The sequence below is a fragment of the Pogoniulus pusillus genome, chromosome 32, assembly GCF_015220805.1.
Source record: "Pogoniulus pusillus isolate bPogPus1 chromosome 32, bPogPus1.pri, whole genome shotgun sequence".
In the NCBI taxonomy this organism is placed as follows: domain Eukaryota; kingdom Metazoa; phylum Chordata; class Aves; order Piciformes; family Lybiidae; genus Pogoniulus; species Pogoniulus pusillus.
Window position 1 is genome coordinate 6,330,718 of NC_087295.1, and position 19,576 is coordinate 6,350,293.

Consider the following 19,576-nt stretch of genomic DNA (forward strand, 5'->3'; position numbering starts at 1 on the left):
TAACAAATACCTGTGAATTTACAGCACAGGATTGCTCCTAATTAAGCCTGAAACCTAATGACAAAAATGTCTATGCTTTACTTTTTCAAAAGCCCCATACCTTTATAAATCTCTTTATGCAGCAAAACTTTTGATACAAGTACCTTCCTCCTTCAGCAATATGGAATTTGGATTAAAATTGAAAGTATGTGGCCGTAGTCCTACATACACCTCAATTGAATACTCAGAAAAATGAGGAAAATTAGATACAAAAACATGAGCAGGAAAGCAAAACTAGCCCTGTGCACTACAAGCCAGAACATTATTTGGGGGTGATTATAGCACTGAAAGCAGGGGAGATATATTCAAAGCAAACTGGAAATGATTTTGTAAGCCTAAACTGGCATTTATGCTTTCTTTCCTTGGTGCTTGGTTGGAGCCCACATTCTATAGATGAAGAAGAGTACGATGAGATAGTACATGGAGCTCTTCAGAAGAAGGATGATGTACACTAAAAATGCTGCCCTGTGCATTAAGTGATCTGTAACAAACATAAGATAGAAAAGTCTTGTTTAGTTTCTGTATTGCATAGCCTCCCCAAAATGGGTAGAAGTGGGGCCATGTAGTCTCATTCCAGTGGGCAGTGTTTAAGCACACACAATGCCTGTCCTTTGAGTGGGCTTGCGCTGCTAATAAGTTTCAGGCTGATCAAGTTTGTTAGCACTAGACTACTTCTCAATGCTGCTGGGTTATTATTCCCTGCAAAGGCAGGAGCTCAATTGTTTAGCTTCCAGAACTGATTCCCAATAGCACCATATATGCTTGAATCATGTTGTTTTGGATTTTTGAGCACAAGCTCTCATGTTTCTTCCCAAATCTCTGTTCAAGACAAAGGAAATTTCCTTTTTCTGAAGTGCTGGGCAATTGCTAGGCTGATGAAGCATCACCTGAAGCACTGAATCAAAATAGCTTAGGTTGGAAGGGACCTTAGATATCATCAACTTCAGCCTCTCCACCATGGGCAGGGACATCTTTCAACTAGACTCAGCTGCTGAAGGCCACATCCAACCTGGCCTTGAACACTCACAGGGAGGAGATATACACAATCTCTCTGGGCAATATATTCCAGAGTCTCACCACCCTCGTACTGAAAAACTTCTTCCTAAGATACAGTTTAAACCTACTCTCCCTTAGCTTCAAACCATTCCCCCTTGCCCTATGGCTAGACCCCCTTATGAGAATTCCCTTTCCAGCCTTTGTAGGATGCCTTCAGGTATTTGAAGCAGCTCTTCTCTAGCTGAACAACCTCAGCTCCCTTAGGCTATCCTCATAGCAGAAGCACTCCAGCCTTTGGATCGTCTTTTTGGCCTTCCTCTAGACTCACTCCAAGAGCTCTGTGTCCTTTATATGATTGGGACATCAGAACTGGATGCAGTCAGTATTCAAGGTGAGAGTCTCACAGGAGCTTCAGGTATTTTAAAAAGTGGCACTTACTGCAGGTTAATAATCCAGTAGCCTGAACAGCATCTGTAGCATCCTTACAAAGCTGCCTGATAGAGGTAGGAGAGCCCCTTCTTATAATCCACAACAGAAGTTAATTCAGAGTAGTACTGAAATGTTTTAAAGTTACAGATCCAGACTCAAAAGATTGCCTGCATGCTATTTAGAAGGATCATTGTCATTATGTTCTGAGCATATGTAGCAGTATCTAACTCTTCCATGACATGAATTGCTTTCCCACATGTAAATATATATTAATTACCTCCATAAAAAACAGTGCTGTTTCCAGGATACGTGAGGCAGTCTCCTTCCTGAGGGGTGGTTTCTGAAGAACCCACTGGAAGGAGAGATTAGGTGCCCCAGTTAGTATTTCTTTAAATTGAGCAAATGTGAATTGAGAAACAGGGTGGGGAAAAAAGAGAGAAGCAGTACAGCAACAGTAAATTAGGGATTTAGTATTCAACAGCCAAAAACCCCTCCAAACATGTTTAAGATCTGTCTGCAATTTGGCCTACTTGGGGGTCTACTGAGGCTGAGTGTGTGGGAAAAGGTTTTCTCCTAGTTTAAGCCTGGTAATCCCAAGTGGAGAAGTAGGCTGAGGCTGATTTTAATTTGTGTATATATTTCCTTTGTGCTTTTGTATCTTTTGTCCTTATGGTTACTTTTGTAAATAGTATTTTCTGTATCACCTCTGATTCTGCCCAAGTGTTTTTATTTACTCCTTTGGGGTTAAATACTTTCTGTCACAGAATCATTCAATCATAGAATCAGACAGGTTGAAAGAGACCTCTAAGGTCATCCAGTCCAATCTGTCACCCAGCCCTAGCCAATCAACTAGACCATGACAATAAGTGCCTCATCCAGGCTTTGCTTCAACACCTCCCTGGGCAGCCCATTCCAATGCCAATCACTCTCTGTGAAGAACTTCCTTCTAAAATCTAGCCTAGACCTCCCCCAGCACAGCTTGAGACTGTGTCCCCTTGTTCTGTTGCTGGTTGCCTGGCAGAAGAGACCAACTCCCACTTGGCTACAGCCTCACAGCCTCCTTGCAGGTAGTTGTAGAGAGCAATGAGGTCTGCCCTGAGCCTCCTCTTCTGCAGGCTGCACACCCCCAACTCCCTCAGCCTATCCTCACAGGGCTGTGCTCCAGGCCCCTCCCCAGCTTTGTCGCCCTCCTGTGGACACCTTCCAGTACTGCAACATCTCTCTTGGATTGAGGATCCCAGAACAGGACACAGTACTCAAGGTGTGGCCTGACCAGTGTTGAATACAGGGGCAGAATAACCTCCCTTGTCCTGCTGGCCACACTGTTCCTGATGCAGGTCAGGATGCCATTGACTCTCCTTTTGCCCTGGGCAGCTTGTGGCTCAAACAAGGACACTGATAAGTAGCTGACACGGGTCTGTGCAAACCATTTGGACCTATGCTAATTTACACCTGAAGTAACTCTCTGTTACAAAGGCATGTTCACGTGGGAAGCATAGCACAGGATGATTTTCCTGGGAAAACTTCTACTTCTTCTAGATGTATATTTTAGCTGTTGTGGTGGCATATACTTTCAGGAACAGCATTGGTAAAGAACTGTTTCTGTGATTCTATTGCAAAGAAAAAAGCTGTATCTATAATAGCACATAGATCCATTTTTAGCATGTGGTGTATATATACCTGCCGTTGACAGTGAACGCTCCTGGCTTTCATGCTTATATTTGCAGTAGTAGTTCTTGTCTTTGGTCTCTGCTGGCACAGTTATCCAGCTGCTGATTGAGTATTTATCCTCTTTTGGGTGCTTCCAAGGGTGTCCATTTACCGTGTTGTCTGTTACCTTCTTATTTTCCCCATCGGTCCATTCCACCCGGATAACTTCTGGGTAGAACTTCTCAATAAGGCAAACATATGTTATCTGATCATCATGTTTCTTCTGCAGGATTTCAGAGTTTACTGGTGGAGAATTTCCTTGGTCTGAATTGGTTATTGGAGGGGAAAAACAAACAAACAAATAAAACCCAAACAAACAAAACAAACTAAACACACATAGACACTCTCTCTGTGAAGAACTTCCTCCTAACATCCAGCCTATACGTCCCTTGGCACAACTTGAGACTGTGTCCCCTTGTTCTGTTGCTGGTTGCCTGGCAGAAGAGACCAACCCCAAAATAAGATAATAATTCATAGTAGTATTTATAGATAAGCACATGTTCTTAAACTGACATTTTGATTCTCATTACATAGATGACCCCACAGAATGGAGTAATTTGTTCTGATATTCAATAGTCCTCGGTTCCTCTTCAAGTGAAAACAAGGTAGATAGTTCAGTAATATTTAAGAGGAGGCATGTAAAGAAACCAAATATTGCTGCCATAATTGCTGCTATGAAATTATTTCCTAGAAGTGTTAGTAGATTGTTCTTTTTATCACTTCAAAAGATGTAAGCAATATGCCTGTGAGTTGCCAGGGAGACCCAGCTGCAGCTGTAGTACAAAAGGTGGAAGAAGGAAAGCAGCCCTGTGCTGGCTGAACAAACCACTGCTTCTGTGCTGAAGGGAAAAAAAATGAATTTGGAGAGGCCAGTTCATTTAGTTCAGTCTTGCCTTCCCTTGTGAGTGCCTAATTTCCCTAGAAAGATAACTTTCAGAAGAATCCTGTATTGCCAGTTTGTGGTGATTAATATTCCTGTACAGCTGTAAGCTTCTAAAAGCTCATTTTTTCCATAACATACAAATGCCAAACAGTCTCTCAAATCCCAGCCCTTCTGTTACTGCATTGTTGTGAGTCTCCAACAACTTTCTTTCAGTCAGAACTAATTAAAAGAGACCAAAAAGAGCAAAATCAATTTAATTACAAGTTGATGTGAGTTTGGCTCTTTATATATTTGATTCTCTCAGTATAGATCATAGAATCAGAAAATGGTTTAGGTTGGAAGTGACCTCAAAGATCATCTAATTTGAACCTCCCACCACAGGCAGGGATACCTCCCACTAGAACAGGTTGCTAAAGGCCTCATCCAACCTGGCCTTGAACACCTCCAGGGAGGGAACATCCACAACCCCCCTGGGCAATCTGTGCCAGTGTCTCACCACCTTCACTGTAAAGAACTTCTTCCTAACATTTAGTTTAAATCTCTCCTCTGCCAGTTTAAACCCTTTGCTCCTCATCCTGTCATTACAAGACCTTGTAAAAAGTCCCTTCCCAGCCTTCACATAGCACCCCTTAAGATACTGGAAGGCCACTCCAAGGTCTCCTGGAAGCCTTCTCTTCTCCAGGCTGAAGAGCCCCAACTCTCGTAGCCTGTCCTCATAGCACAGCTGCTCCAGCCCTCTGAGCATCTTTGTGACCTTCCTCTGGACTTACTGTAACAGTTTTATGTCCTTTTTGTTTTGGGATCTCCAAAACTGCACCACAGTACTCCAGGTGGGGTCTCAGGAGAGCAGAATAAAGGAGGGGAATCCCCTCCCTTGCCCTGCTGGCCATGCTGCTCTTGCTGCAGCCCAGCACACGGTTGCTGTCTGGGCTGTGTGCGTGCACTGCCGGCTCATGCAAAAATCTTGCAGAAGATTCTGCTCAAGCTTGAATGTGTATGATTCAGGTGGATTAAGGTCACTTATCCTAGGTCTTTGATTTCTCTACTTTCCATTAGAAGTAACTTAGTGAGCAAATATTGGACAGCCATCTCTGAAAAGATAAGCTGTGATGAAATGCCTGATCTTAAGCCTGAGGTAACTACAGTCTTTTTACACAGAAGCCTTGGCTGCTTAAAGAAAAAATCCTACATGATTATAGTGATACTTGAAAGTAATTTCATTTCAACTCTAGATACTAAAAGCATGGCAGCTACCTGATTTACAAGGTAGAGATTTTGACTAAAAAGAAGACGTATCCTGACATGGATATAAAAATAATCAAAGAATCAAAATCATAGAATCAGTCAGAGTTGGAAGGGACCACAAGGATCATCTAGTTCCAACCTCTCTGCCATGGGCAAGGACACCCTGCCCTAGATCAGGCTGGCCAGAGCCTCATCCAGCCTGACCTTAAACACCTCCAAGAATGGAGTCTCGACCACCTCCCTGGGCAACCCATTCCAGGCTCTCACCACTCTCATGCTGAACAACTTCCTGCTCACATCCAGTCTGAATCTCTCCACCTCCAGCTTTGCTCCACTTCCCCTAGTCTTGTCACTACCTGATAGCCTAAAAATTCCCTCCCCAGCTTTTTTATAGCCCACTTCAGCTCCTGGAAGGCCACAAGAAGGTCACCTGGGAGCCTCCTCTTCTCCAGCCTGAACAGCCCCAACTCTTTCAGTCTATCCTCACAGGAGAGGTGCTCCAGCCCTCTGATCATCCCCGTGGCCCTTCTCTGGACATGCTCTATCATCTCCACATCCCTCTTGTAATAGGGGCTCCAGAACTGGGTGCAGTACTCCAGTTATGAATGAAGTAATTATGAATAATGAATTCTAGTTAGGATTTTCTTAGTTTTTCCACTATCCTTGGCTGAGACTGCATATTTAACCAGGTTGAAACCATTTGGTAGCAATAGTTCCTCTGCCTCGTGTTTGTGTAGTTGTTTACTCCAACATTGTGGCATTTATCCCATTTTAAATGGGATTAAAAACAAAGCTATTTATCCTTCACTTTCCATCAATAAAATTGTCTCTGCAGGAAAGGCAAAAAAATTGATTGCTTCTTCATACACAGGTTATTAAGCAATGTGAAGAGCTTTTGGAGGTATTAATTTATTTCTACTGCCAAAATGCCATGTACATGAGAAAAAGTAATTAAGGAAGAATTCTTTCACTTCTACCAGCCTAATTAAAAAAGGATTTTGGCAATGGTCATCACATATTGTATTTGCACTGGGAAGAGTTTTTCCCTTTTTTGCCTGCTTCACAGCTGCTTGATTCCCTGCTTATTTCATCTGTACAGCTGGAGGAAAGAATGAGTGATATGGAAAATACTACAGGGCATTTCCCACCACGTTTCCAAGGAGGAGTATGATCAAAGGTAGCTCAGAATAACTCCTTTTCCAGAGTATGATCAAAAGTGGCTCAGAATAGCTCCTTTTCCAAAAGGTTTGTGATCCTAAACCACTGTAGGAGCGACCAGCTGAGGAGGAGAATCCTGTGGAAGGGTGGTTCCAGCTCAGGCTCTAAGCGGGCTGAGTGCCCTCTGGTGCTTCTGTAGCACACATCTAAATGAGCTCAAGCTCCTATAGCTTATTGTATGGAAAGTAGCATGGAACTTACCTGCCACAATGAGTTTTGTACTGGAGCCAAACACCTTGTGGTAAGTGCTCACAGTGGATAATGCCTTTGCAAGAACAGTGCAGCTCTTTTATCCTTATGTGGGTAAATAATATAATTCTTTAAAGGAAATCAGTTCATAGACCTAGATGAATAGTGAATAAGTGGTTGCCTAAACTGAACTAAAAAAAAAATCAATTTAAAAAAGGTGGACATTTTGGCAGGCATGAGTGTTGTTACACGGACGGGATTCATCTCAACTGAAAGTTTAGATGGATGGTGCAGCTTGGTCACCTTGGCTCCGGCTGTGCTTTCTGACCTGCAAAGGATCTATTAGATCAGTCTTAGAAATGGTGAATATTGTGCTGAGATCTGAGCAGCACAAGGCCCCCAGTCAATATTTTTGCTGTCAGTAACGCAAAGCGGAACCCTGCATGGATTTGAACTGAACCTTCTTCTGACTAGATATATCACTTTCAGGTGGACAAAATTAGGCAAACTGTTTTCATCTCAGGTGCTTAGCTGAGCTAAATTATGGGCAAAGTACCCTGAAGTTTATTTGAGGTAAAATCATTTTAATAAGTATGTTGAATTTGGCATTGTTCCTTAATATTAAGAACTGCTAACAAATGGTTTCTGCAAAGGCTAGAAAGACAAAGTAACCTTTCAGCTATGCCTATCTTCAGAGAGTTGTTTTCATATTTCAGATTACTCCTTTTATTTGGTGTAGTCAAACACAGCCCTTAAGGAAAATCTTTTGCTTTTCAAAGGATTTGAATAACGCAAAGGTTTGAAGCTTTTCTTTCAGCATGAATTAGAAATATCACAAAAGCTGAATATGCATTTTTAAAGACAAAAACATCTTTGAATTCTCCTAATTCTTTGTTATATTTAAGTTTATCTTTCAAAAAGAAATAATAATGGAATTAGTTATACGTCTATGTTGCAGTAGCTCTGGTGTTTCCCCCATTTCATGCATATAAGCAAAACATTTACACTGTGTTCTGTATGTGGAAATACTGTTCTAGAGGAAAATTCTGCAGAGCATTCAGCAGGGTTAAAACTAGGGAGAGCTATAGCAGCAGAGCACTTCATGCAGCCAGTATCCAGATGCACTCACAAGCATTTCTGAAGTAGTGAAGTTGTACTTACTCAAAACAACAAGCTTAGTTCCACTTCCAAATATTTTGCCACTCACGGTCTGAAAATGCTCAGCAATATCTCCTGCACTCCACTTCCTTACAAAGGCTACAGAAAAACTGTCTCTGTTTTTTGAGGCTGGTGAAAAATCTAGCCCTGAGCAACATCTCAATTCTCACTATTGATTAGAATGACTTGCTTAGAAAAGCTTCCATTTTTCGTAGTGAGTAAAAAGTTCAGATTTTTAGGCCCTGAGAAGAAAGCAGTGCTGTGCTGAGCTTGTAACTATGTTCCAATGCTTTCTCTAACATAGACCTGTTGCCTATGGTCTGCTAGGTTTTCTGTGAACTCACCTACTTTTGCTGTTTTAAGAAGTGCAGTTACATTATGACTCCCAAAGGGAGTTTAAAAAGGTTATTCTCAAGGCTGAACAACCTCCACTTCCACAGCCTGTCCTCATAGCAGAGGTGTTCCACCCTTGGATCATCTTTGTGGCCCTCCTCTGGACTTGCTGCAATAGTTCTGTGTCCTCCTTATGCTGGATAAAGTATTGGAGGTGGGATCTCACAATAGCAGAGTAAAGGGACGGAATCACCTCTCTCGACCTGCTGGCCTCACTCCTCTTGATGCAGCCTAGGATACAATTTGCCTTCTGGGCTGCATGAGCACACTGCCAGCTCATGTAGCTGCCTTCCAATACCTGAAGGGATCCTGCAGGAAGGCTAGAAAGGACTTCCCATAAGGGTGTCTAGCAACAGAACAAAGGAGAATGGTTTTAAGCTGAGGGAGAGTAGGTTTAGACTGAACCTTAGGAAGTTCTTCAGTACAGGGGTTGTGAGACTCTGGAATAGGATTCCTAGGGAGGTTGTGGATACATCCTCCATGGGGGTTGGATGAGGCCTTGAGCAGCTGAGTTTTGTTGAGAGATATCCCTGGCTATGTCAGGGAGGTTGGAGTAGATGATCTCTAAGATCCCTTCCAACCAAAGCCATTCTATAATATGTCTTAATTCAAATATATGGGTGAACTTTTTTTCCCCATGTGTTGCAGATTACTTATAGAGTGAAAGTGTCTTAACTGAAGCTTCATCAAACTCCTATTTTCAAGCCCATCTTTTAAATGCAAAGTCCAGAGTGATTACTCTGGTTCTTTTTGTCAACAGCAGCTGCCTCTGCACAGGCAGAGTTTATCTGCAATAAAAGGAAACCTTTTTGGACAGAGGCATTGATACCATCTTAATTTTTTCTGTAACACTCCACTGAGTTTTACGATTTAACTTATCTATAGTCACCTTGATAATATCTGGTATTTTCTGAGCAGCACACTGTAGGCATTGCTACATGCTTTATGCTTGCTCTATGCTGTACTCTGGAAGCAGCATTCATCCTATTTCTGGCATAACTTCACCACAGTAAGAGTGCAACACATGCAATAGTAAATCAGTTACTTCTGCAGGGCCAAGAAATAGAAATTTTTCAAATTTATTATATTCCAGGCAATTTTCTTTCCCAATCAACGTTAAGCTACCTGCATCAATAAGAAACTTCTGGTATTTCTCACTTGCTGTTCTAAAATTAAACTTTCAAGCAGTTCAGTTTTCTTTCCCAGAACAAGAACAAATCCACCCCAATATTTAAATTGTTACCTCTCCTCATTTTTCCATTCCCTCATCCTTTATAAGTATTCAGTAGGTGCTGCAGATATGATCTCTCTGTTCATGAGGTCTATTTATTTATTGCACATCAACCCACCCAACTGGGGCACCATGCCCAATTCATAGACAAAACTTGATTTATCAGGCAGAGATTAATTTGTCTACAGTCTTTCATCCTTAATTAGCTGAGAATTAGAATGAAAATCAGAACAATAACAATGGTACTTACTGGAAACAATGAGCTTGGTTCCAGTGCCAAAGTATTTGATCCAGGAGCTCCACACCATGTTTTGACTTTACAATAAGCTAATGTGCTGTCTCTCTATGCCACTGATGAGGAAAATCCCATTTTTTTCCTCCATCCAGCCTCAGGAGACTGCATGAATGCCTGGCCCTTGGCTGCTGGGAGGATGTTAGGAATTTTAGGCTTGCACCTGGTTGTTAACTGTTATCTCATGCCCTTCAAAGCAGATCTCTTTCCTAAAGTGCTGGAAATTTGTTAGCTAACCACTCTGCTTAATACCTAAGAATTACACAAAGGTTTCTCTGCAGTTTTAGAGACACACAAATGGATGCACAGGGCTACACATGTTACAAAACACATACCTACCAGTGATGATCCAGTTCTTTCCCAAAGGGGTACAGTTAAATGACATGCTATCCTTTTACTGTCTTCTCTTTCCTATGTTGGATGAAATGTATGGTCCACTCAAGGGCCAGCAGATACCTGCCATGGCTGTACACACTACACTAAAGGAGCAAGTGAATTTCCAGTGTTTACATAATAGTTCTTAAGGCAGCAAAGACTTCCTTTGCCCTTAAAGCAGAAGGTGTGTGTTTGAAGACTAGAGTGCTGATGATGTTCAAAAGGGTTAGCTCTTTTCAGGTAGCAGGAAAAAGGTTTGGCCTTTCAGCAGCTCCTATCAAATGGAGTGAGAAGAGTGGAGGAGCAGCAGTGGTTTAGGTGCTGAGAGAGAGGAGTTTTTGCCTTGCTGATCTTTCAGATTCTATCACAGGGAGGGTCCCAGTAGGCACAGTAGTAAGTAGCAGCGTCCTCAGGAACTACATTGCTTATTGTAAGAACACACCGGCTCCGTCCAGGAACGTTTTCAACCATGTACCTATCTGCTTGAAAGGCACTTTCAACAGAAGCTATCTCATCTGCAAAGTACAGCATCCGCACTGGAGCTTCACCCTCCTTCTGTCGATACCAGTGTAGGACAGAGCTGTCCAAGCTTGACACTGCCTGAAGTTCACAGGTCATCCGTGCGCTTTTTCGGAACTTGGTGATGGATATGGGGCTCTGCACAGGAATTTCTTGTGCAAATCCAGCTAGGGGGAAAAAATGAGAGAAAGGAGAAATGATGTAATCAGCTGGAACATAGGGGTTTGGGAAAGTCTCTGTGTGAACCTGTGAGGAAAGGTGAGAAAATAAGGAAGGACTTACATGACCAAGAGGCTGTGGCTATGAGTGCTGTCAGCAGCAGCATCTTTGCTTGTCACTTTCTGCTGTTGTTGAGCCTCAGAGCAGAAGGAAAGGGAACTTAGGTGGTGACAGTGCTGTGTGAGAGAAGGAGGTGTGTCTTCTGTGTGCACACAGATGGGACACTTTTGAAGAATATGTACTTGAAGATGACAAATTGTGAAAAGGTTGTAGTAGTCCCATCTGTTGTTCAGGTAAATATGAGAACTGTTGATGACTGCTGTGATTGTGGCCCTTGAAAGCTCAAGCCACAGCCGCTGAGGAAGAGCTGTGAGTGAGACCAGCTCCAGCAGTCTCTTGGGGCATGAAGGTTTCATTCTGGAGGTGATACCAGTTGGCAGTGAGTATGAGCTGCCATGCAGAGGGTTGCAGAGCACCCAAGCCAAGGCTCTGTCATCCTCATAGTGAAAAAAACTCCTCTTCATATTTACATGGAACTTCCTATGCCTCAGCTTCTACCCATTGCCCCTTGTCCTGCCATTGAGCATCGCCAAGCAGAGCCTGCTCCAGCCTCTTTGGCACTCAACTTTACATCTTTATAACCACAAATGAGGTCACCTCTCAGGCTTCTCCTCTCCAGGCTGCAGAGCCCCAGCTCCCTCACGCTCTCCTTGTAAGGAGAGACAGAACTGAAAACTGAATGTGGTGCTCAAGCTGTGCTTCACTGGTGCTAAGTACAGAGGTACTATCATTTCCCTGCTCCTGCCGGACATGTTCTTAGTGCATTCCGTGATCCCGTCAGGGCATTCCTTTTGCTGCTTCAGCTTAGTCACACAGCTGTGGTGCACTGAAGTCCTCAGGGTGCACTTGTATTGGTGCTGTCGCCTACCAAAGCATCTAGAGACCATCAGCCTGCAGCAACCACAACAGCTGAACCTCAGCGATTTACATCCACTGTGGTTTCAGGTGCAGGAGAATATAACGGAGCCACAGGAGTTTGGTCATGGAGCTCTGTTGAGCTGCAAACACTTACTGGAAAGGAAGAGTGGAAAGCTAAAATTAGCCCAGTGAGGGCTGCTGTCCACAGCCATTGCAGAGGGCGTGTAGACGAGCAGAAGCAGTGTTTCAGGGTGCTCCCCTGTGATCAGGGAGCCTGTACTGCAACTCACCAGGTGGAGGGGAGGTGATTTGCTTTGGCCTTCCTCCTGCTGCCTGTTGCCCGTGTTCCGCAATCTGGTGGTAAAGATGCTTTGCTAAATGGCTTGGAAAGCTGCCCATGAGCACTGGGCTTCAGGGGAAAGTGGGCAATGAGACACATTCACCTCTGTGTGGTGGCAAGGGAAAGGATTTTTCTCTTCCAAGTACATACCTGTGGGGAAGTCTGTTCCATTTTCTGCCAGGTCATCCTGAGAAGGATGAAAAGGAGAAATGAGTTAAAGGCTGCCAGGCACCACAGATTGGTGAGGAAGAGAAAACTATAAAAGAGACTTTAAGGTGAATGGAAAGAGGTGCAAGGAAAAGGTAGCTCCTGATCTGAAAGAGTGTGTCTAGAAATGTGTAATGAAGTTGGTGGAGTCTGGAGAACAAGTCTCACAAGGAGCAGCTGAGGGAACTGTGATCATTTAGTATGGAGGAAAGGAAACTGAGGAAAGCCATTATCACCCTTACTTCTGAAAGGAGGTTTTACTGAAGTGGGTGTTGTACTCTTCTCCTTAGTATCAAGTGATGGAAAGAGAAAGTGGCCTCAGGTTGCATCAGGGGGGGCTTAGAGTGGATGTCGGGAAAAATGTCTTTACTGAAAGAGTGGCCAGGCATTGAAACAGGCTGCTCAGGGAAGTGATGGAGTCACCATCCATACAGGTGTCCAGATGATGTGTAGACATGGCTTAATGGCCATGGTGGTGTTAGGTTGACAGATGGACTTGATGATCTTAGAGGTCTTTTCCAACCAGAAAGATTCTACGATCCTATGGCATACTGCTTTTTGAGATCACATACCGAAGTTGTGTCACAAGGCACTGTTAGAGTTCCTACCCTGCTGCAGAAATGGTGGGGGGAGGGGTTGAATAAGGAAGTCTGAATTTTCAGCAGAGTTCAGAGCTTGTGGTTCAGGGTACAAAGTGCCTTTATGTATGGTTTGTCACTGCCTATCTAATGCTGTGATGCTATCATAAAGCCAGTGTGCACAGTAGTAAGTGCTGGAGTCCTGAGAGCTTAAATTGTATATTGTGAGACCATAAAGGGGCTGAGATGGATGTTTCCGACCTTCGAATTTTCCTTTATCTCCACTGTCATCAGTAACTGTGTTTCCTCTCCAGAAGTAGAGTATCCTCTTTGGTGGCTCTCCAGGGAGCTGCCTGTACCAGTGCAGGATAGCATCCTCACTTGTTGTGCAGGCCAGGCTGACAGAACTGCCCGGCATCATCTTAGCAAAATCTGGGTTCTGCTTCGGTGCTACCTGAGCGTCTCCACCTGGAAGTAGAAGTGGAAAAATCCTGTGAGGGGCAGAAAGTGCTGGAGCCTGGGCTGTGATCTCTGTACAGGGGTAGCAGAGGGGAGAGGGAAAAGGCTTACAGGACCAAAGTGAAATTGCAAGCAGGCCTGGAAGAAGCAACATGCTGCCCATGTAGGTGGAACCTAGATATCGGAGACAGGAATGCAGTGAAGTTCTCGAGGTGGAGAAAGCATCAAATGACGAGGAGGAGGAGGAAATGACTCATTCAGCACATTCATTGGTTGTTCTTCAATGTGCTAGCATCGATGAGGTTAAATTTACCATCCAGCTAAACCACAGAACTAACAGTGCAGAAAACTGCTTCAGGAAGAGACAGACAAAGAGACGCACCTGCCTCTGTGTGGTGGCTAAGGAAAGGATTCCTGTCTTGCCAATAAATATCTATGGGAAAGTCTGTTTCATTTTCTCTCAGGTCAGCCTAAGGAGGATGAGAAAGAGAAATGAGTTAAGTACTGACAGGCACCACGGAGTGATGAGGAAGAGAGAATTACTAAAGAGACTTTAAGGTGAATGGAAGGAGGTGCAACGAAAAGGTTGCTCATCCCAGCAGCACTCTGTCCTACTTAGGAATCTGAAGGCACAAATCTCTCTTAGTGTTAAGACTTAGCTGTTAGGCAACTGGCAGCTTTCCTAGAACCAGTCTTTGATTGTAGAACCTGATTTGCAAAACCCAGTCTACAAAATCTGAAGGGTTTGAGATCTGTCTGTCAGGGACGTAGCCAATGGCTGAGGATTTCAGGTCTGTGCTGGACACATCAAGTGAGAAACTCTGACTATCCAATAAAGATTTCTGGGCTGTTTAGGAATTTGTATTGTGCAAAACAAAAAGGAAGACAAAGTGGAAATATGAAGGAGCATAAGGAAAATCCCCAGGTAATTTTTCCTTCTTTTATATTTCTGTGAGGTTGGCAAGCAAAGATGCAGGCAGAATGGACAAGGCTTTCACTGGCGTCTCCGAGGATTCTAAGGGAGGAAAGACTTCTACAGCTATCATTTGTTCAAACACACAGGCAACTTAGTGTGTTTAGCACCATGAAGACTTCATTTAAATGGAAATGTTGCAGCTATTTTCCCTGCAGTGACTGGGAACCACACACTCTTTGTTAGTATCACTCGAACCACACACTCTTTGTTAGTATCACAGACTGAAGAGTTGCCACAAGATGCTGTTGGTTTTCCTACCCTGCTGCAGAAAATCCTGAGGGAGGGTGCTATAAAGTAGTCTGTGAATTTTTAGCAGAGTTCAGAACTTGTGTTTCAGAGATCAAAGTGTCTTTTTGTGTGGCTCATCTTTGCCTGTCTAATGCTGTGATACCCTCATAAAACCAATATGCACAGAAATAAGTGCCAGAGTCCTGAGGGGTTAAATGGTTTATCACGAGACGATAATTAGGCTGAGATGGATGTTTCAGAATCTGAAATTTTGTTTTGTATTGATTGTCATCAAAAAATGTGTTTCTCAAGAAGTAGGCTATCCTCCTTGGTGGCTGTCCAGGGAGCTGCCTGTACCAGTGCAGGACGTGTTCCTTGTCCATTTGACACCTGATGGTGGTGGAGCTGCCCTGCATTGTCCGAAGAACATTCAGACTCTGCCGTGGTGCTGCCTGAGCATCTCCACCTGTAAGAAGAAGCAAAAAAATTCTGTGAGGAGCAGAATGTGCTGGAGTTTGGAGCTTGATCTGTTCTTTGTGCAGGGGGAGCAGAGGAGGAAGCAAAAAAAAAAAAAAAAAAGCTTACAGGACCAAAGTGAAATTAGAAGCAGGCCCTGAAGAAGCAACATGCTGCTGGTGTGGCTTGAACCTGGCAATGAAATAAACAGAGACAGGAACCTTATAAAGTCCTGTAGGTGGGGCAAGCATCAAGGGACTGGGAGGAGGAAATGACTCGTTCAGCACGTTCATAGGTTGTGCCATCATCAAGGGGGTTAGACTTACCAGCCAGCTGAACCACAGCAGTGAAAGTGCAGGAAGGACCTAAAATATACAATCTGAAATATTTTTTCTTCATCCATCTTTCCCTCTTTTCAGTTTCCTGGCAAGTGCTCTGCAAAGACTTTATAACAAAAGGTCTCTTGGATAGCATCTGCCACCCACCATACTCTGTGGCAGATTTCACATTTCCTGACCCAAAAGAGATAATCCATGCTGGATTTATTTAGGCCTTTTTCAGTACCAGTGTACACAACTAAATCTCATAGAATGGTTTAGGTTGGAAGGGACCTCAAAGATCATCCAGTTCCAACCCCCTGCCATAGGCAGGGACACCTCCCACTAGAACAGGTCACTCAAGGCCCCATCCAAAGTGGTCTTGAACACCTCCGGGGAGGGAGCAGCCACAATCTCCCTGGGCAACCTGTGCCAGTGTTTCACCACCCTCACTGGAAAGAACTTCTTCCTAACATCTAGCTTACATCTCCCCTCTGCCAGTTTAAACCCGTTACTCCTCATCCTGTCATTACAAGACCTTGTCAATAGTCCCTCCCCAGCCCTCTTGTAGTCTCCCTTCCGATACTGGAAGACTGCTACAAGGTCTCCTCAAAGCCTTCTCTTCTCCAGGCTGCAGAGCCCCAACTCTGGTATCCTGTCCTCATCTCACCACTAGTACAGAAAGTTTATATTCTTCTGGTTTTTTTCTGTGACAGACATGAATTCGTGTCATAACCTTTAGTGTAGACATGTCTAGAATGGAAGTACAATTTAAAAAATCATAATCATGGAGTTCACTGACTTGAAGACTCTGCCTTTATTATGTGTCCACTTAAGAGTGAAAGTCAGAGAGGAAGGTATCTTCCAAGGCTAAACAAAAGCTGCAATGAGAACCTAGAGGCAAAGATGTTTTCAGAGAAGATGTAATGAACCTTGGATAGGGGATGGAGTGCCCTGGAGGAGAGGTAATTATGCTCTCCATCTGCAAGAAATGCTCAAATGGACATTGGGTTGTGAACACCGTTGACACAGAAGGGAAATTTGGCTGCAACTCTGCTCCTAGCTGTTTGGATGAGAAGTGCTGTGTCGCAAGCCCACATCATGGCAGTCTCCTCTGGCTGTGTCTCCAAAGCTGCGTGCCAAACACAGCAGCAATGAACTGCAGAGGAGTGCCTACGTGTCACACTTTTGAGAGAATGCTGGGAGGTTGGGGATGTGTTTGGAGGTATTGTTGTTACCAATAGAGGCAGTTCATGCTTTTTTCACCTTATATCATAAAGACCTGTGTGGCAGAGCCCAGATGTTGATGATGCCAAGGAGATGAGGGGTGATAGTGGCTGCATATAACAGAATTTGTGTTCTGGTTTTAAAAAAACAAAAGGCAGGGAGAGGGATGAGATGCTGGTAAACCTTCAGACTACTACCAGTCTTTGCAAGATGGCTAACTTGCAAATCAATCAGAAACCAAGAAATGCCAGAGTTGTGCAACCCTTCTTGGGTCCATGTGCCTGCTTGCCTTGTGCCTTAGGTTCCCATCTCCCTGGGGAAATGCCAAAACCCAGAGATGAGGCCTTCAGAATGCCAGAGCACAGGAAAGGCTGCCACCCTGTGCAGACATGGCTTTGCCAGGAAATCCCTCCCTCTCTCCTAGGCTGCCCTTCTGCCAGAAGCCAGAGGATTAAAGTCCAAAACTAATGCATAAACTGGGGGAGAGAAGGCAGAATGCAGCATCTGATGCTTGCCCAAACCCTTGCAGGGAGGGCTGTGTAAAGAAGAAATGTCATTTCATGGGACAGACAGACACACACACTGCTCAGACACCTGCAAGTAACACATCTGCATGCAGATGATGTGCACCATATGTTTCCCTACTTCTGTGTCTCTGAGAGGGTTGAATGAGGGCTGAAGTTTTGAGATGTTTTTTTGTTCTTTTCCCCTCCTGGCTGAGTTTGTTTCAGGGAGCAGAGGTGTGTTACCACACAGCGAGGATCTGTGGAAGCTCCAGCAGGGAGATACTGTTGAAGAGAAAGAAGCAGAGGCCAGGGATCTGTTAGCACTAGGCAAACGAGCTAAAGGCAGCTTCTGTTAGACTGCAAATGCAACAAGCTGCACGTTTTTTGGTAGCAAGCTTTGCGATTGCTCAATAATTAGTCTCAGTAGAAAACAGATTTTAAATACTGCAAAATGCTGGGGGAATTCCTTACTTTATAACTACCAGACAGTAGTATTCTCCCTTGTTAATGCAGCAGTTCCCTTCTCGTGCAGCTGCCCCTCTCCCAGGCACTCCCCTAGCTGCTCTGTTCCCAGTGGGCTCTGCCCTGTGACATTGGTCCCAGTAATGATCCCAGCACCCCTGACCTCAGGAGCTTCATACAGGGGATAGGGCTGAATCCTGGGGCACACTCGTTTTCTTCAGATAAGGGACAATATGGATGATCTTGGAGGTCTCTTCCAACCTAGTTGATTCTATTCTATGTAGTGGACAAGTGGTATAATTAACTACAAGAAGGTTCTCTCTACTCTGCCCTGGTGAGGCCACATTCAGAATATTGTGTCCAGTTCTGGGCCCCTCAGCTCAAGAAGGGCAGGGAACTGCTTGACATCCCAGTGCAGAGACAAAAATTATTAAGGAAATGGAACATCTTCCTTCTGATGAGAGCTAGGGCTCTTTAGCTTGGAGAATAGGAGACTGAGGAGTGACCTCATTAATGTTTATAAATAAAGACTGGGACATAGAATGGTTCAGTTTGGAGGGGACCTCAAAGCTCACCCAGTTGCAACACCATGCCGTGGGTAGGGGCACCTCCTGCTAGAGCAGATCACTCAAGGCCTCATCCAACCTGGGCTTCCAGTTCAGCCAACCACTTCAACTCATCATAAGTGAGCAGAAAGCAGCAGAAAGACTAAGCAGTCTCCTTACTCTTCCTTACATAGAAGAGTAAGGAGACCCAGCCAGCACCCGTGGGTGATGTTAGAGCGATTATTGAGTCTCTAGCCTATCTAACCGGGGGGCCACCAGGCCCCCCGGCCTTTAGATCACCTCCACCAGTCACCCAGTGTGCACCATGGGCACTCACCAGTCATGATGGGAGGAGGATCCTCTGCCCAATTGGGCAAGCTTAGGGCTTCTGCCTTTCCTGAGGGGGATTATAAAGGGGAGAAGGCAAGGAGGACAAAGTGCTCACACCTGGGGTGGGAGGAGACTCCAACAGAACCCAGGTGCTCTGGGTTTGGGGTGAAAAGGGGAAAATTAGATGTAGGGTGGGGAAGGGGTGGTTGTGGTGGAAAAGGGGAAGTGGTGCTGGAACCCCTGCCTCATTAATTGCCCAACTAAATCAGGTGCCCAGGGAGGTGGTGGAGTTACCATCCCTGGAGGTGTTTGAAAAAAGACTGGATGAGGCACTTGGTGCCATGGTCTAATCGATTGGATAGGGTTGGACTGGATGATCTTGGAGGTCTCTTCCAACCTGGTTGATTCTGTGATTCTGTCACCATTTCTGTACATTCCCTGCTGCAGTTTGCAGCTTTCTCTTGCAAACAATCTTCACAATCCCTTCTCGGGGCCAGTTTTTTTCAGCTGCTGTCCAGTGCAACAGATTCTTGCCTATAAGGAAGGCTAAAGGATGTTATAAGCAGACATTGTCATCATAACCATTAAGATGGGGGTCACCGGTAGAGAGTATTAGCAGTATTTCCATTGTCACCTCAGTTTAAAGTCTCTCAGGCTAGACCTACAGCACAAACCCTCCTCCTGTGCTCCCTGCCTGCCATCATTTCATTTTTGTGAGCTCAGACTGTATTTGGGAAAGTATCAACATTGCTCGTGCTGATTTGTGTTGCAGTATAATTCAGCTGTGATATTGTCACCCAGAGGAGTGCTCCCCTGCCCCAGCAGAGTGGTATCACTAGCAGCTGTGATACACTGTGTTTCATTGTTTTTCTGGTTGTTTCTTAATTCTACAGACATACTGAACACATCACTGTCGGGATATTTCTAGAGGCAGGAAGGTGCAGTTGTGGCTCTTTGCATTTGAGAGCGAGCCTGGCTTTTAGTGTACAAGCAGCTGTCTGTTCAGGCTCACTGTGCGCTGCCAGTTTCCAGGTGTGCCCAGCAGGAACAGTAGTAGGTACTTTCATCATTGGAGTTGACACCATTGACTGATAAAACATAGACACTGGTACCTTGCTTCTCAGATGAATA

At 44.4% G+C, this 19,576-nt stretch overlaps 2 protein-coding genes across 5 annotated transcripts; both read right to left on the reverse strand.

Annotated features, from left to right (window-relative positions):
• Positions 1 to 324: 324 nt before the first annotated feature.
• On the reverse strand, positions 325 to 11,002 carry LOC135189327 (T cell receptor gamma constant 1). Its single transcript, XM_064169566.1, has 6 exons — positions 10,960 to 11,002; positions 10,533 to 10,844; positions 6,722 to 6,769; positions 3,145 to 3,438; positions 1,742 to 1,816; positions 325 to 520 (listed from the first exon to the last, which is right to left on the reverse strand). Exons 1-6 carry the CDS (start codon positions 11,000 to 11,002, stop codon positions 387 to 389), a joined length of 906 nt encoding a protein of 301 aa, XP_064025636.1. The 3' UTR covers positions 325 to 386.
• A 2,013-nt stretch (positions 11,003 to 13,015) lies between these two features.
• On the reverse strand, positions 13,016 to 18,435 carry LOC135189328 (uncharacterized). 4 transcript variants are annotated; one of them, XM_064169570.1, is made up of 7 exons: positions 17,197 to 17,284; positions 15,385 to 15,502; positions 15,188 to 15,250; positions 14,993 to 15,068; positions 13,781 to 13,868; positions 13,510 to 13,572; positions 13,016 to 13,407 (listed from the first exon to the last, which is right to left on the reverse strand). In XM_064169570.1, the coding sequence occupies exons 2-7, from the start codon at positions 15,459 to 15,461 to the stop codon at positions 13,076 to 13,078; spliced, it is 699 nt and encodes a 232-aa protein (XP_064025640.1). In that variant the 5' UTR covers positions 15,462 to 15,502; positions 17,197 to 17,284; the 3' UTR covers positions 13,016 to 13,075. The 4 variants fall into 4 exon arrangements, with proteins under 4 accessions (XP_064025640.1, XP_064025638.1, XP_064025637.1 ...); XM_064169568.1 differs by lacking the exon at positions 17,197 to 17,284 and adding an exon at positions 18,146 to 18,435 and having other exon boundaries at positions 13,016 to 13,572; XM_064169567.1 differs by having other exon boundaries at positions 13,016 to 13,572.
• Between the last annotated feature and the right edge of the window lie 1,141 nt (positions 18,436 to 19,576).

Coding starts and splice junctions, on each gene's coding strand:
- LOC135189327 (XM_064169566.1), bottom strand. CDS start 11,002: ATGCTGCTGCTGACAGCACTCATAGCCACAGCCTCTTGGTCAT. Junction 10,845..10,959: donor AGCCACAGCCTCTTGGTCAT/GTAAGTCCTTCC, acceptor TTTTCCCCCTAG/CTGGATTTGCACAAGAAATT. Junction 1,817..3,144: donor GCGTTCACTGTCAACGGCAG/GTATATATACAC, acceptor CTCTCCTTCCAG/TGGGTTCTTCAGAAACCACC.
- LOC135189328 (XM_064169568.1), bottom strand. CDS start 15,461: ATGGATGAAGAAAAAATATTTCAGATTGTATATTTTAGGTCCTTCCTG. Junction 13,869..14,992: donor GGCAGCTCCACCACCATCAG/GTGTCAAATGGA, acceptor CATCCTCCTTAG/GCTGACCTGAGAGAAAATGA. Junction 13,573..13,780: donor TAGCCACCACACAGAGGCAG/GTGCGTCTCTTT, acceptor TCCGATATCTAG/GTTCCACCTACATGGGCAGC.